Source organism: Pseudopipra pipra, chromosome 4 (genome assembly GCF_036250125.1).
Source record: "Pseudopipra pipra isolate bDixPip1 chromosome 4, bDixPip1.hap1, whole genome shotgun sequence".
Lineage (NCBI taxonomy): Eukaryota > Metazoa > Chordata > Aves > Passeriformes > Pipridae > Pseudopipra > Pseudopipra pipra.
In genome coordinates, this window is record NC_087552.1 from 21,493,203 (window position 1) to 21,511,233 (window position 18,031).

At 35.6% G+C, this 18,031-nt stretch overlaps 1 protein-coding gene across 4 annotated transcripts in view; it reads left to right on the forward strand.

Moving 5' to 3' along the window:
• Positions 1-18,031, forward strand: part of CCSER1 (coiled-coil serine rich protein 1) — a 656,129-nt gene that overhangs the window by 347,441 nt on the left and 290,657 nt on the right. For all 4 annotated transcript variants that reach the window (XM_064651914.1, XM_064651915.1, XM_064651916.1 and 1 more), the window contains one exon: positions 8,721-8,804. In XM_064651914.1, the coding sequence (XP_064507984.1) occupies positions 8,721-8,804 (84 nt within the window). The remainder of the gene's footprint in view (positions 1-8,720; positions 8,805-18,031) is intronic.

The window sequence follows — 18,031 nt, forward strand, 5'->3', positions numbered from 1 at the left end:
TAAGTGTATGCAGAGAAGGTAAAGCAGGTACGCTGTTACAAAGCAGAAGCAGCAGCCATATTCCATAAATTTCCCTTGGTGTCTTGTCCGCCACAGTGCTGTTTTCTCCTTGTGCTGTTTTCTCATTTGTAACAAAGAAGCTTGAATGATGTTCTACTTGAATCAGGAGTTCATTTTATGCAGACTATTGAGATTTTGTTTCGTTTTCCTGTGAAGAGAAAATGTGCGGGCAGCTCAGTCAGTCTTCGCGATGGGTGACCAGAGCAGCTGCAGTAAATGCAGGTGACTCAGGTTCAAGTCCCTGTTGTGATGAGGAAGCACACGTGTCTCCATCCACCTCCCCCTCTGCCACCGAAGTCATGGGCAGGCTATTCTTCCACCTCAATGGTACAGAAACATTTTGCCCCTATAAGGTTCTTTAAAACTGATGAATTTTTATTCAAAGCGGTCAAGGGCTTTTTCTAATCAAATAAACACTTTAAAGTGAGGAAATGCATTGTTATAAAATCCCCAACTGGCTTCAGTCTAAGTGCTAATCTGCTACTTGGTTGCAAAGAAATAAACAAAAGATGTCTTTACTTCATGGCCATTGTGTTTCCCATGGTATCTTGGCATTATTAAGGTGTTTATTTGTCTGGTTTTTACAGAGGAACGTTTTATCAAGACTGATAAATTTATAGTGCTTCTAAATACATTTTTAGTTCATTTTTAGGAAAAGAACAATATAGTTATACAAGTCTTGCATAAAAAATACTTGAAATATTCTGATTTAAAATGTAGATGGATTTCAATATATATAAAAAAACCAAACAAAACCCAACCCTTCATATTCCTGTTATTTTATGCGAAGAATTTTATTTCTGCTTGGCTTAGTGCATTGATTTATCTCTTTACGTGGTAGCCTAGAAACAGTGAGAGCAGTTCTGTATTAGCATGTTTGTTATGGTAGTGAGTGATGTACTGATCAGACTGTACTGTCTTCTATACTGGACAAACTGGTTGGTATTTATAATTGGTATTGTATTGTCTGAGAAGACTTAAATTCTGTAGTATCTTTGTAGTTATGCTATCATAGGACAATTATCTTTTGATAGCTGAATTGTGTTGGTCTAAGTTACTTGGCAAAGCCTTTCCTGTTTGGTTGTTTGCTTCTTTTTTCTCAAAAACTCTTTAAGATAAACAAGTCTTGCCTTTTGTAATGACCATAATATCAGTCCGGAAATCAGATTTTCTGTATGTATACAAAGTTGATGATATTCGAAGATTGATGTAGCTGCATAAAACTTACTGTCAGAATGTCCCATTGGTTGAACAAAGGTTTATTCTCAACTGAAAAATGCATTTTTGTTTAAGGTCAGTAAGTCATGAGTATGCAGTTTGTGAGGGAGTCACGCCGAATGTATAGTCTAGTTAAGTCAATTGACTTTATACATGTGTACTTGGTGTGAAGTGTGTTCTCTGTAATTCAGAATCTATTCTTTCCTACTGATAGGAAGAGATAAAACTTCAGTATTTGTAGAGAAGCAGTGTGTGTCAGAGCTTAGTGTACTAAATGGTAGTAAATGAGGATATACAAAATTTTTTATTTAGAGAAACAAATCTGTGTTTAGCAAGTGTGTTAAAGGCAGGAAATCCTCATGTTTTATATGTGCAAATTTTACATTAAGTGTAGCAAGGTGTTCTGAAATATCAAAATGAATGACAGCTGTGCATCATTTTGCTATTCATTGCTATTTTCTTTTAAGGGTCAGTAATATTATACAGTGTGTTTATTTAAATATTTGAAAGTCTTTAAGCAGTAGTGAATTAGAACCATTAAATATAGTTTGAGAAGACATCATGTTCTCTACAATACACCTTCATGATATAAAAATAAACTGTGGTACTTCTGGGATCTTGTTTTATCTAGATGTGAAAGTCTCTTTCTTTACTGTGTTACAGCTGTGGATCTAGTAAGCCTTTTGGAATGAGTTAGATTGGTGTGAAAGTACTGAAGAAATTGCCAAAGCAAAGGTATTTGTTATTTGCACACAACATCCATATGTGCAAGCATTTGTGTATTTGATCCTAAAGACCTTACTGGAATTACACATTATTTTCATAATTATAACCTCAAGCAGAACTGGCTGGATCTCTTCCTTCTTATTCTCTTGAGAGGATTTAATAAGATTACTTCTGTTAATTCCAATGTGCTTGGAAGATCTCAAAACTTACTCATTGTTTCCCTCCTCAAATCATCTTCAGCAGTCTAAAATTATTTTTATATAAAACAGTAATGGTAAAATATGTATTTTGTCTTGTGATTATTGTTGTTTTGTTTCCTCACAACTGGAAGAGTTGAAGTCACTATTTCCTAATGCTCCCCTTTTCCTCCTGTCTGAAGCTTTCTTGTGGTTCCAGAAAGCAGGACAAAGAATATTTTAAAGCTTAAATGTTGAATTCAGCCTAAAATAATGGAAATGTTCACATTTTCAAGCTGATAGTAGAAGACTACAGTGGATTGAGAGGAGACTTGAGCTTGGTGGCCTGTGTTTTTTTGGAGCCAGAAGAAATTTTTCTATTCATCCCAGGGCAGCCAGGATCCAACTGGGGCTCATTTTGTTCTGTTTAGGCAAATGAGATTTTGTGTAGGACATTATTCTCTGAATATGAAGAAATACATTCACTGGTATGGCAGTAATGAAACTTTTACAAAAATGCTGCCGTTGGCAGATATTTTTACTTTACTTTTTTGGCCTGAATGTTTTTTGTCATTCTACTTGGCAGAAAGAAACTGACATACCAATAAAAAAGTGGCTGCATTTCAGTTCTGAGTGAAATTATATTTGTACAAAGTTATAGGCTGATTCACATGAAAGATCTATATGCATTACATGATTAATAAGGTTGTTTGCATGTAAGAGTGTGAACAGGTTTTGGTTTTGCTGATTTGGTTGGTACTAGGAAAGAAAATAGAAATGAATAGCTTATTTTTTTCCCTGATGATGATGAGAGTTAATAGAATATTAAATTGCTAAACATTATGGTTGCAAACAGACAAAACCCCACCCTGATTATAGAAGGTTTTCTACAAGTTAATAAGTGCAATGAAGTCTGCCGGAGAATTTGCAATGCTTAAAGAAAATTGATGGTTGAAGAAGAACTCCTGGCAAATAAGATTTTTGTGGGGAAGAAGAAAAAAAAGTGTTTGTTTTCATATAAATAGATGCACCAGTAGCACTGGGAGAACTAGTCCAAGGGATGAGTCTTGAAATGCTAGTTTAAGATATCCAGGAGTAGTAATGTAACAGCACAGAATAAGAAGTCTCTTCCACTAGCTACTCATTTGAAGTATGAAACATAGGAGAAATAGTCAAACTGCTAACTCTTGCCTGTTATCCCTTTTTAGTAAAAGGATAGAGGGAAATAAGATGACAGGTTTTGTTTATTGGAGTTATTTTAAAGTTATTTTAATTTGACTTTCTTGATGAGTAAATTAGTAGAAACTCTTCTGGAAAATAGATTTACTTGGACCGTGAATGAATATAATAAAGGGGGGAAAGCAGACCTGACTTCCTGAGATCTTAATCATAACAGAAGTCTGCTGGAAGAGTCATCAGCATGTGAATAAGCATGATCTGGTTTTTGTAGTTAACTTAATTTCCAAAAACTTTTAACAAGGCCCTTCATCAAAGGCTTTTAAAATATAAGAGGAAAGTCTCCTCTTGGATTAATGGCAGATGAGGTGTAGAGTACAAAAGACATGAGTAAGTAGTCATTTATTAAAGGAAGAATTATATTTCTAGAGGGTCCAGAGTAATCAGAATTAAAATGGGGTATGAAATGTTGCAGAAAGATTTTGTCATACTAAATGATTTAAAGATGAAAGACAGTTGAGATTCAATGTCAGCAGACACAGTGGAGTACCCAAGGGAACAACAGTCCTATTTTTCTAAATGAAGAACGAGAACTTTTAGACATAGTTCCTCAGAAAGACTTCCTTAATAATTATTAAAATTAAAAAAAGAAGTACATACAGTTGAGCCATTATTCTTGATAGTTCTTACAGCATTCTTGATGAATTAGGTAGAGGGACATTGTTCCCAAAATTTGTTTATTCTGAAGTTTCTGACATTTGACTTCAGATTTACAAAAGAGTGCTTGATTGTGTTTTTTCCCCCTTCTATACAAAACATAGCAGATGCGTGATTTTTTTTCTATAAATTTGTGCCCTTAAGATTTATTTTGAATAATTACTTACAAATTAATCCAAAGCAAAATATCATAGTGCATTGTGTGAATGGATGGCTCATCTGCTGCTTTAGTGCTACATGGAACCCTGATTACCTGGTTTGAATGAATGATACAGTGCAACTAGAAAAGGTTGTTGATAGGTTTTGACCAGAGATACAGAGTGTCTTATGTAAGGACAAAGATATTTCCTAGCTTTAAACAGAGTGGACAGTAGTTATGCAGGAAGCATACAGACTTATAAAACAATGGAAGGTGTGGAGAAGATGGTTAGGAAGTAGTCCTGTCTTTTCTTAAGATAGGAACAATTACATTGTTCCACAGCAGGCTGAGAAGGAAGGATGGGGGGATTTGTTTCACTCGGTTGTTTTCTCTTAATGAATGTGTGATTTATTTAGGGATATCACCAGAAGAGGTGTCATACTGTGTGTATGAGTTCTGGCCATAAAGGAAGAATGAGTGAAGTGGTTATATTGGGAAAAATACATTCATATTGCTTGTTACACTCTTGGCTGCTATTCATGGTTTCTGCAGATGAGACACATCGTCACCTTCATCTAGTATGATCATTCAGTTTTATGTTTTGCTGTTTATTAGTCAACCTTCATTCCTTTAAAAGTAATACTTTTAATTATTGCTCTGAAAGAGAGCAAATTTCAACTGTAGTAAAAAACCAAACCAAAACAAAAAACCCACCAAAACAACCAAATTAATTTGTCCAATCTGCATTTCCGAGTTAACATACATGTGGATCACTGTGAAGAAAATATTATTTGTTTAGCTCTATGTTCATAAATGTCTGAAGTTAAAGCCTACATGGCCTACATAGTCTTTTTGATGCTACTTTCGTAGTAGAGTATCAATTGAATTCTAGTATTTCAATGGATATAGCTGCCATAATTTGTCCAGTAAAATATTTATTGACATGTTCCATGCAATTGAAATTAGAACATATTATAATATTGCATAAGGATTCTTTTGGGAGATTAAGCAGCTTTATTTATCATTATAAGATCAGGTCCCCTGCTCCCCAAGCTCCATTTGATTTCCTGATCAAGAAATGAAATAGAGTTGTTCCTTTAGAAATATGATTTGAATACTGAAGCTGTGTGGAAAGAAGATGTACAACATGTTCTGATATGACCTGCTTAAGGATTTTACTGACCTGTTTTGTTCCTACCAGAAAAATAACTTGCAGTGAGGCTCTGCTTGTGCTGGGTCAAGATGGCTGTGGGAGATTTCTCTGAGTTGCCTGTTAAGCTTTCTATAAGGAAATTCTGAAGCATGGACTTTCTCTCACCCTGGTACTGGGCTTAAGCAGCAGCTGGCAGGGCAGCTTGACGTGAGAAGCAGGAGAGTTAAGTGTGACCATTGCCTGCAGTCAGCGGCTGCTCTTTGGGAGCATTGTTGGGACTCCAGCCAAGACTAACTGGACTGGCGCAGCACCAGAACAACAGATGAGCCAAAAAAACAAAATCAATGTGCTTTGCACATGTGAAGAAGTGCAGCCAGCCAAATCACACTCTCTTGGTGTGATTGAAAGGAATTGATACAACAGATATAAATTGATGCAGTAAGTAAAGCTAGAGTGAGCACAGAAAGGGAAAAAAAGTCATACTGCATACATAAGGTGCCATGGTGGACATACATCAGGGGACCAGACCAGTGAATTCATTTTGACACCGTGAACCAAATAATGCAGGTTCAGGCTCTCTGCCTTGTGCTAGTATCATTAAGACTTTAATTAAAATAAGAGTAACAATAACCCATACAACTACTCATGATCTGACAAAAACCTCATTTTTGAAAACACGGTCTGTAATATCTAGAAGTCTACTCATGTGTAATCTCAAATAGTAAGATGCTCTTACTTATATTAAAACTGGGTGTATCAATATGATACGGGTTAACACAAGTGGTGTCTCTGTTTGGAGATAGATAATGGTGCTACTCTACAATTTTCATGTAAGATCCACAAAACTACTTGTTGCCTTTCAGCTGTCAGATATTATAAAGTGAACCGTAAAAGATGTCCACAATCCTGTACATTCTCTGGACTCCTATGCTGTTGGCATTAAAATCCTATATGCTTGTGTTTTCTCTGAATGTTCTAGGCAGGTATCTAGAAATGGATTAATTCTGCCATATAGATCTGTTGTATAACTTAGAGGAAGCTTCAACTGTTACGTCATTTATGTATCTTTCTGGACCCAGTATTCAGTTTAAAATTTCTTAGTTTGATTTGTTCTAGGATTGTTTTCTTAAGACGCTACATCCTAAGTAATTGCTGATTTTTTGCGGTACCATAAGTTGGTAAACAATCTGTTTAGCGTCTGAAATTCAGCACATTTATCAAGTGAGTTTTATGATATTTTAATTTTATGGTACAATTTTGGAAGCATATTCTTATTAGTATCAAAGGAAAAGCAGTACATTTATCTTCCATGATATTTGGTTAGTTCTGTTTATAGCCCTTTGATTATAGTAAGCACGATATGCCTATTTGTTCCGAAGTATGAAGAAGTATAAAGTAAGTATTCAAAATGGAAATTATTATGCTTTTTGGCACTTACACATAACCTGCTGCAGCTGTCTTCACACACAGAACAATTTGTCATCTTGTGATCTGATCTGATGAGAAACAGATTTGCTATTATGTTTAGCATTTTCCCAAATGGACAGAATTAAACTAAAACAGAAAAATACTAGCATTGAGATGTAGCAATCACTGTCACAGCTGATGACCGAAACTAAGTAAGAGGATGATAATTTGAAGAATATTCTGACCATAAACGTGTATGATAATAACAGCAGATCCATAGTGAACTTGCAGCTAAATTGTGATTTTTTTTTTTTACAGTATCAGAGCATATAAGTGAAGAAAATGATAAATAGTCACTGCTTTTACATTTTTTATTAGGTGCACTTGGAATTTAGACTACAAACCTTTTTGATTATATTTAATAAAAGAAAGTAGTTTGAAGATGCACAGTTTTGTTTACAGATCATCCTGTGTCTAACAGTTCTCTTTAAGAATGAGATGTTAATTGACTTCTCTTTTTATCAAATATTTCCAGAGTCTTGGACAAGCCTGTTATAAACGTGGTTACTGCAATGGAGAGCAGAATTCTTATCCTTTTTTCATAATAAAATAATGAACAGCATTCATAAAAATAATGAGAATAACATTATAACATGTAATACTTTATGTAATATGTAGTACATATCATTTATTAAACTCAGCAAAATGGCCTCAAAGCTACAGTGTATACAGGAGCATAGATTGAATTATTTGGACTGATGTTTTCGTAGCATCCGTGTTCTCATTAGACCGATAGCCTTGATAAAATATTGATATAAACGCATTTTGCAGGAGGATAAGTAATCAAAACCACATCAGTACTGACAGAGTTCAAGTTTATCACACTTGTTATACCCTTTCGAGTCCCTGAACTCTACATGGTCTTAATTTCTGCACTCTTACACTTGTTATTAGCTGATAACTAGAGGTCCAATTTTTTTTATTTTTAAACAAAGTGTTGTGCAAATACCAGCAGATTTCCATAAGTTTTCTTGTTGTATGGCTTTTATGTGTGGGTTTTTTAAAATATTGATACTCCAAACCATTAAATTTCCCAAACTAAATATATTTCCATGGTAGAAGGATATAAAGATAGAGATCTTCAGTTACATTTATATGACCAGCTGGTTAGTTTCTTATGTCTTTATTACTCAACAGTGCAGTCATTTAATTTGAGTTTCTCCTCTTGGGTGTTTATCAGAACAACACAAAGCTACGTGATCGATATTTCTTCTTCAGTTAAGGTGTTCAGATTTACATGAACCCATTAAATTGCCTGTGGACAGCTTGCAGACTGTCTCATGGACCTGGGTTTTGCTACAGTTTTAGCTATTAGATTCATTTTCATGCAAGTCAAATTGAATTCTAGTCAATGGTTACGCTGCTAAGTGGTAACTATTTTCTTTTCTCCCCTAGTTAATACCAGAATTGCTGCTGTTTTGGCTGGTGTGGGACAAAAGATGTATGCATGCTTTGCTTTTCCTCTGGATGTCTGTTGTGCTTTCTTTTTCATCTCTCCAAGATCAAGAGCTCTGCAATAATGCTTCTAAATTGATATTTCTCTAATGTTGTTTTGTATGATTAAAATTATAACATTTCATAGCTATTCCTTAAATGAAAAGGAATGACCTGATAGGATCTTCAGTAAAAAGGCTTAAAAATCCAGAAAACAAAGAAATGGACTTCTGTGCAGGGAGCTATTCACATTTTTGTGTAATGTCTTTGGATGCATTAATTTGTTTATGAAGCAGCTTAGAAAATGTTATTGAAAATACCACACATGACAAAGGAGAATTGAGTTTCATTATTTGAATGTAATTATCTCACACTGTGTGAAACAGCCTTTTCTTGTCAAGAGCAAAGTAAAAGTGTTAAGCCTATTATAATATCTCTTTTGATGTTTTTGTAGGATGGAATAAAAGATGAATGCTCGGTGCTGAAGCTGCAGCTGAAGGAGAGAGATGAACTCATAGCCCAGCTTCGTGAGGAGCTGGTAAGCAGAAGAAGCAATCTTTTTTTTTTTTTTATGGGTGATTTTGAGTTCGTTTACCTGATAATGTCACTCCAAGAGCAGAAATTAAAGAAATACAATTTCACACCCTCTACAGAGTAGCTAGCCTAAGGCTATGCTAATCATATGGATAAACACTGATAACACTGACTGTACATTTCTAGGGACTTGTCAGCCTCTGAAGTGGCTATCTAGATTCACTGCTAGTAGAAGTTTCTTTGAAAAGATTGTGTTGACAGTTGTCTTGATCAGAGGCAGATTAAGTAGCACAGCACTGTAAGCATATGCCAGAAATCTTGAAGGGCCATGCACATGCCTGATAAATTGTCAGTACTTCTCCCATGAGCTGCTTTTCACACGCACAAGATTGTTCAGTAGAAAATGAAATGCCTTTTTTTTAATCCATAATGGATGTCTTTACATAAAATAATACATATTCTTACATTTGCTGAACCTTTCCATAGCATATGGGCTACTAATTCTTGACTACTACCATTTTAAGGATAGACAGAATACTTTCCAGTGACTGAAGAAAGTAAAATACCTGATATAGAAATTAAAAAAATCAAACACATGAAAATGCATTTTATTATTCTATTAGGCTGTATTAACAGAATTTTAAAATTTCTTTTTTGGTGGAACATGGATGTCTTCTGTATTTTTAAATAAAGGAAGAGCAATTTTTTACCTCCTTGTTCACAGAGAACTGAAACGCTCTGCAGAGAAAGCATGTAGGGTCACCACATTCAGGAAGGCATTCAACACATGCATTCCTTCTATGAAAGCTGCAGGTGTGCAAGCACCTAAGATTTTTCTTAGCACCCTTTGGGATATGGGATTGTTTCCTTAATTAGATCTTAATTAGCTGATCTACCTCAGGGCCTTTTTGTGCTTTTCTATCTCATGCCTCATGGCTAGCTCAGAACTGGAACAGAATTAATTCAGGTCTATCTATTATTGCATCTTTTATATGTTCACTAAAAACACCAGTATACTTTTATGCCAAATAGCTTATAAATAGCTAAGTTTCAAGTTACATGCAAAAAATGTAATGCTGCTCAAGGATGAAAGATTTCTTTGCTATAGTAACATCTGCAAAATAAATACAGGTCATCAATATTCTTTGTTTCATATTTGGCTACATTAAGAAATGATATAGTATGTAATTATTATCTAAAATTAAATGACAAAATGGGACACGGGGTACATCAAGCTTCTGCACAGTCCTGGAGCATTAATTTTATATCAGTCAAGTTCAGAACATATGCTATTTAACTGGTCGGCAATTTTGTCGACGTGAAATTACCCTGTGTTGATACAGGGAGCTGTAGCTCATTTGCTGTTAACTGTTGTCAAAGTTCATCTGTATATGTGTCAGTCTCACAGGGAACTGTCATAATAGACAAAAAAACTATAACTTCCTAGGGCTATGAAATAAGGATTTCTGTATGATTGAAAGTAAGTGTCATGGATTTAATGCATGATTAATTGACTTCAGTTTTGACACTCTAGAACTTGTAAAAGGAGTGCAGGTGAGATTCCTGAGACCACATTTAGTCATTTGAAATTAAGTTTTGAAAGGACTCAATATGTTATCTGATTTACTCCTGTTGTACTAAATAAAGAGAGACTGGAAGATGAATATGACTGAAACTACTTTTAGTTTAGAAAAAAAAGTAGTGGGTGCCCACAGGATTGGAAAAAAAGGATTTTTATTTTTTTGTCTGAGATATCTAAGTACAGTCATAAATGATTTTTTTTTTTTAATCTCTACTACGTCTTCTTCTGCAATAAAATTTATCTGTAGAAAAGTGGGGGTTTTGTTTAAGGGTGCAGTGTTGTAAGACATGCCAGGATTTCTAGAGCAGCTAGAATTAGTGGCAGTCTAGTAAAAGAGCTCACTTAGAAGTTGTACCAGAACTGAACATTATGACAATCTTCCAGAAACAATGTGATTTTTATCACATTGTCGGGATCACTGAACTAAAGTCTACTTTTTGAAGGACCTCAGCAATCCAGCTGGGGAAGTACCCACTCAGCTTAGGCATGGGCACTGTCTAAGGTTAGGTGGCTATGAAACAGCGATTTCCAATGACATTTTTGATCTTGAGCATCTAAAAAAGGCTCAATATGGTTGCAGCAAGCCCCTGTTGTTTCTCTGTTGCTTCTGATGAGCCTGTATGAAGCTGATGATGCAATCTGAAGTCCTCTGAGGAGAAGCAGGACTTCGGTCCTTCTGGACACCACCACTTGCACTGCACATCTAGTGCTCTCTTCCTGGAGGTGCCCTGGGCCCTGCCACCATGGCACTTCATGAAGTTTGCTCTTGATTGTGTGAGGTGTTCTTAGGAGCTGCATGCAGTGGACTGTTCAGGAAAAGCAAGCTCTCTTTTCAGAGCTGTTAGAAATGAATTAAATTTAAAATGATTGCTAGAAAATTCTGATAATGTTTTCTTTGCTTACATAAAATTGGCCAAAAATGATACAAAGCATGCTTTAATATTCTGCAAATGCTATAGTTACTTATGTGTTTGTAAGACTGTAAATATTCAGAAAGTGAATGTTTACAAAAGTTAGGAGCAGTAATTTTTGGCTAATGAAACTGTACATGTTTCCATGTCTGCAATTTATTACAGGCTTAGCACTTGATGGATAACTACCATTTTTATTCTTGTATCTTAGGGCAACCCATGTTTCACTGTCATTCTGAATATGGAAATGTAAGATTTGTAAATACAACCTACCTATCTTGAAATTGTGGCATCATGATGCTAATTCAGAGATAGCACATAAAAATTGATTTGAGTGGGAGTCAGTTTTGTACTTCTTGAGAAGTACATGGAAATCTGTACTTTCCTTGTTATTTTCCATTAAGTTGAATGCTTGCATGTAGATGTAAACCCCTTGGTTAACTGGCTTTACTGCAGAACTCTTCAACTAAACTAAAGTGAATTTCAGGTAAATTTTGGCTCTCCAGGAGCTTTTGCTTCTTTCTTTTCTCTCATTTTTCTGGCGTTTCCTAGTTACCTTCCCCTCTCCCCTTGGATATTTTTTTAACTTTCAAATAGTGTAAAGAACTATTTCTGCCTCATTTGAGTGCATTATGAAGGAGACCTTGCACGGAGCTGAGGGTGGAAAATGTCAAGGGGGAGTGTGAGCTGACTTGCTGTAAGCTGATGAAGGTTCAAAACACCTGAAACTGTTCTCTCTTGTAATTGTTACCTAGCTTTTTAAGGGAGAAAAAGATTAATACTTCGGGAATGAAAATAAGGGTTTAGATGCTCAACTACAATACCGAGGTGGAAAGGATAAAATGCAAGGAGCGATCACCTACCTCTGAGCAAACAAAAAAGAACACATAAAAGTAGTCTCTTGCGAATTTTTTGTTTGTTCTCTTTTTAGTGATTATTTTGAATTGACTCCCTTGGTCATCAGAAGGGTGTCTGTTTGTCTTTGGAGAAATAAATAGGGGTAGACAGGGAAGTGGGATTAATTCCTCTAAGCTCCCATTATCTCCTGAAAAATACCTGCTTCAGAAATTGAAGGAGAGTTTGTCTTCCAAGATGTCAGGTGCTAAAACCTGCTTTAAGGCTCCCTGTGAAGGTAAACCTCAGCAGAAACTGAAAATTTGGGTTCAAAACATCGCTTTGTCTCAAAACTCTACTCATTTGTGAAAATATTATCTTATCTAGTAAATCAAAGAAATTAATTGTATCCATTCTCCAGGGTTTGGTAATGGAGTCATTTATGTGCTCTTATTTTTATTTTTTTTTTCATTTTTCTCTTTCCTTTCTCCCTTCTCCACCCCCCAAATCAGCCAAAATAAATGAATGTCTTAGTTTTCATTGGGCACAAAGATGTTTGAAACTTTGGCTGTCTCATGCCCAGCTCTACCTGTAACTGCATCTTTACGTACGTTTTCCCAAATCGATCTTTTTCCACTGCAGTGTGAGCACTTAGAATGACTTTAAGCAGAAAATATTTTCATGGTATATTGGCAAAAATAACTGACTGCTGTTTACAGTAACATTTATTCTATTGCTGTCATTGGTACAGCGACATTCACACTGAAAAATGAGTGTTAACAGCATTATCCTTTCAACCTTGATTCCCTGTGTAACTTGAGTCATGTGTCATGTGCCACAGAAATAAAAAATGTAGTGAGGCAGTTTGAGTGGATTCTGAGTAGAACTGGAGGCAAAGTTAGGTCAGGAGATTAATCCCCCTTATGGCCTAGCTGTTGGAGATACTTTTCTGCTGTGGAGGTGGCTCTTTATCAAGTATTTAGACTTTTTACATTTATGGAATAGCTAGGTACAGTGCTAGCTAAGTGGGCTTTTCGTCAAGCTGTAGAAACTAATCCTTTAGGACTGGATATTCCATAAGACATAGCTGCCTTTTTTTTTTTTTTTTTTTTTGGTCTTTTCAAATCATAAACAAGCTCTACTTCCTTGCCCAAAACTTTATGTTAAATGATTTGAGGAGGTGGGGGGCTTGTACTGTAATTTGGGGGAGGAGGTGTGTGTATGTGTGGTTGTTTTTGAGAGGGAAGTGGGGTTTTTTTGTTTATTTGGGGTCGGGGGGAGGTTATGTTTCTTTGTTTGTTGCTGTTTCCTAAATATAATATATTCCTGGAGAGCAAGAATGATGGCAAGCTTAGCTGTTTCTGTAGATCGATTTCAATAATGGGCAATTAGCCAATTGCTGATGTTTTGAAGTATCATGAAGATGAGTACTTGTTATTCAGCTTTGAAGTGTAACAGAAAGCCTTAGATGCTTTTGAATCCTGCCGATGAACTGTTTATGAAAGACACTTAGGTTAAGTGTAAAAATCACCTTATGTAGTTATGCCAATACAGATCCCTTCAATTTTAGTCTTAACATCACAACTTGTTTTGACAAGCAAAGAATGAATTTTCTTTTTTAATGAACTTGTGGTAAAAAATAAATTTTTTTTAATTGTTAGGAAAAAGAGAAATTTTCATTAGACCAGGCTATTTTCAAAATTTGAAAAAAGTTGTCTTTGAAACGTTAAGGCAATCACATAATTCCCATTCAAAAGGAATAATAGTCCGTATGTTTTTAAAAAAAGTAACCTAAATTAATTGTTACACTGATTATCCATTTTTTGTACATTCTGCTGGTTTGTAGTGTTATTACATTTTGGCTATTTTATGAGAAGATATTATAGACCTTTGGATGATTCACATAAGAACCAGCATTTGTAAGTACTTTCAAATCCTCCTACTTCCTCATATTTAGGAAACGTGAGGAGTAGAAAAGAAATAGATCAGGTGTACTTAAACATTATTAAAGTATCAGCCTTCCTCCCCCTTTTTTTACAGGCAAATTAATTGCTTGTATTCGAGAAAAGGCTTATCTTGGCAGTAATTACTCTCTGAATCAGTTCCATAAGACAGACATGAAGTGTTAAAATGGCAATATCCTATAACACACAACGAGGATTAGGCTCCAATTCCTCTTTACACCAGGCCCTTGATGAAAGGCTACCAGTCAGATAGGATCTTTAATATTCCTTGGCGCTTGTGGAGGGGATTCTGCATATGAGTTTAAGTCTACTACAAAACATTTTCCTATTGCGGTGTTTGGCACAGATAAAAAAATATGACAGTAGCACTGAGTAGAGTATTCTTGGTCTCACTGAGACTCTGCTCATAAAAATAACACTGCAAAAATGAGCAAACCTGAAATAATAAATTTGCTCAAAGTGTCCCTTGAGACACAGTGCCAAGGCTTACCCTCCTGTAGTAGTAATGCATTGTGTATGCTTGTCTTCAACAGGAGTGTCATTTGAGTGTCACTTGTAGACAGGTGACTTCGTGAGATGTGTACTCATTTTCCTGACAGGCCCTCTACTATAATCAGGCAATTCTGATCTGGCCTTATGCCAAAATCTTGGAGAACTTTAATTTTTGATCTATCTGAAGGACAAAATGTAGGTCTCAATTTCACCTTTTTTTTTTTCACTTCATTTTTTTAACAAGTTTTAAGTCTAGTAAAGGTCTAAAGGTGGCTGACAATTGAAGGTCCTTTTGCAGTAGGCATATTCAGGGAGGGGTAGGCTTTGCTGGTTGTGCAGCTGTTTCTTTTCAGTTTGCTACAGGGGACAGAAGCCTTTTGGTGATCTTAGAATGTTTAATTCATTAAGTCATATTTCAGTCTCTGATGGTAAGCAAAGGAAAATCCATGTGGTTTTATAAGTGCTAGGAATAAAGGATTTGATGAGGTCAGCAAAGAGCCGGTGTGATTTTTGTATAGTTTAGATTGCTCAAAATTCTATTTTTTTTAATTTAGTTTGTGTTTTTCATATAAACATGCACACATAGAAATATATGTATTTACAGTAATACATGTATTTAGAGATACACAGAAACATGCACGTATTCACACACAAATGCACATGCTGTCTCTCGTTCAGTGTCTCCTTGGTAGTTACCTTGCACTCAAGGATGGCTAACACTTTATGATAAAGAAGGTCGTAGAAGGAAAGCTGGCTAAAAATATTGAAATTCATTGTTGCTTGACATGGCCCAATGTTAGTGATATTAGATGAATTCTCAAAGAAGTACTTAAGTTTGAGCTGGCATGAAGGTGACTGCTGTCAGTATCATCTAATGGAATACTATTGTGTATGTGTGTTTAAAAAAGCACAGAGGAAAGTAATGTTGCTTAAAATCAAATACACATATGCTGAAAAGCTTGTTTTGCTTCTGAAGACCAACAGTTTAATTTGTATGACTTAACAGCTTCAGTATGTTGCTAAAGGCATGTGTGTGACACATTTTTATTGTAGTTGTCTCATAAATGCATTATCCTCAGCTCTGCACCACGGTGTTTAATGAATCAACTGGTAGTGTTATTTCTTTCAATAATTAATTTTTAGATTGGGGAATACTTTTACTTTTTAGGATGTTTCATCTGTCTGTGTAGTTCACTAAAGATTGATAGGAGGATAATGGGGTTTTTTACTTTTTTTTTCCTTCCCCTTAATTATAGTTTAGTAACTTGTCCAGTTTCTTTGCCATACCTGAGCATGATTCACAGAAAAGTCTGTGCATAAACACTGGTGTAGCAACATCACAATGAAGAATCATCTGTATTTTAATGGCAGAATACAGTTTTTCTTTACATTCTGGTGAAGTTCTTTAAGGCAAGAGTGTTATGAGGTTTTCGTCCTCAATTGTTTCATTCACTCATGGTATATTCATGTCCAGAGGTGACGTATTGCTGGCACTTTTCTTCCTGTCAAAAGAGATTTTAAACTCAGTCACGTCGTGGTTGCTGTGGCCAAGGTGACCACCAATCTCCACTCATGCGATCCACCGTGTTGACAAGCAGCAGATCAGCAGGCATACCCAGTTTGTCTATGTGAAGCTTTAGCTCTGAAATTGAAAAGGTATTTCTGTTACCTCCTCCAGTTTTTGAAGAGCAAAACTGTCCTTTTCTGTAGCTGTTTCCCATGTTTGGGAGAAGTGAATTAAATAGAATGAAGTGTTATTGATCTTCTGTGTTTGAGTAGCTAATCATTATCATGCATGTCCTCTGTTATCTCTGTTATTTTTGCCAGCGTAGGTGGGAAGGATGGTGGTCCTAAAGAGCTACTAGAAGTGGCCATTTATCCATCCATGTGTTTCAGAGAATTTAGATAAATGCCTTTTTCACAATATGTATTTTACATGAAGTGGTAGGTTTTGGTCATGGGGTCAAGCTTCTTTCTTCCATCCAGATTTTTAATGCTCCACTTTGGGTTGGTCTTCTGCTGCTTTGATTTCCTACATCTTTCTTCATCTTTTGAAATATAGTTCCCTTCTTTCTATAGAATCCACGCAGTCTGCACATCTTTTAATGTTTTTTCCATGTTTTATCAATTCTTGATCCAGAAGCTTGTTTGATGCCCATTTCTAGTTTTTTGGGTGAAGGCTGCTACTGTTTTCAAGCTTTGACATTTGTACTGATGTTCAGCTGTAATACCTTTTGACTCCTGATGAGATTTCTTCAATATCCCAGTGCAACGAGAAGGGAATGGATTCCATGGCAAAGTTTTCCGAAATGACCTGCTGATTACCCTGTATTTAAGCCGGGTGAGGTAGGCAGGGGTCTGTACAAATGCTTCTTCATCCTTCAGGGAGGAGGCAGGTGACTGAAGAGCTGTAATGCTTTCATGCTGAGTGGTAGTAAAAAGTGCCATGTGAGATATCATTGATAAAAAAAGTGTGTTAGAAGACTATACACAAAAGCCTGAGTAGTGTCCTAGCGGAGAGCTGGCTTGCAGATTTCTACTTTCATTGGCAAATTCTTTCCAAAAAATATTGCTCAAGTAATCTCCTTTCATATTTTGTCTCCCTTGATAGTTTAACTAGATGAACTCTTTATATTCCCTTGTATCTTGATTAGAAGACAATAAAATGACTGTATATGGTCATAATCAGAAAATCAAATAAAAAACAGTCTCACTGACTTTTAGCCGCATATTACAGTTAAATTATAAGGAGAAAAAGGGCTACTGGTTAATAGTAAATCATCTTAATCTCACTCGTACATTTGTTTGGTTTGTCTGGGGTATTCAATTCTGAGTATTTTTTCATTAGGTTGCTCTATATGGCTACTAAAATAGACATAATAAACTATTTCTTAATATTCTTTGTTGACTTCAGAATATAGAGTGAAAATATATCTTTTTGCATTTGGTTGGTGAGGTGTTTTTTTTTTCTGAGCTGTTGTTCATGAATTATTCAGTATGTTTGAAATGTACTTAACGTATTTCAACGTTTTCTAGTAATAATGGAAGGCATTTATCTTACACTTCCCAATTTGACTTACAGATGATATTGTTTTTCTCAAAGGGAGCTCTGGTGATTTACCAGAAGAGTAATAGAGTTTGCAGGCTGTGGTATTTATCAGAATTCGCCGATTATTAACACAGGATTTTATAAAACCAGACTTTCTCACAGTGTGATATTTGTGTTGCAGCTTAAAAATGAGGGTTTCACCAGACAATGCTACTTGAGAAATAGGATGCTGTATTATTCTGGCTTTAGAAAGAACAAGTGGAGCTACTGTGCTACTAGTATGGTGATGAGAAGGAATAAAAATAAACTTATGTAAACTTGCTTCAGTCTGGTTGGTGTGATTGTGGTGGAGCTCAGGTTAATAGGCTAAAAAAATAAAAAGTGGAAGTAATTAAAGGG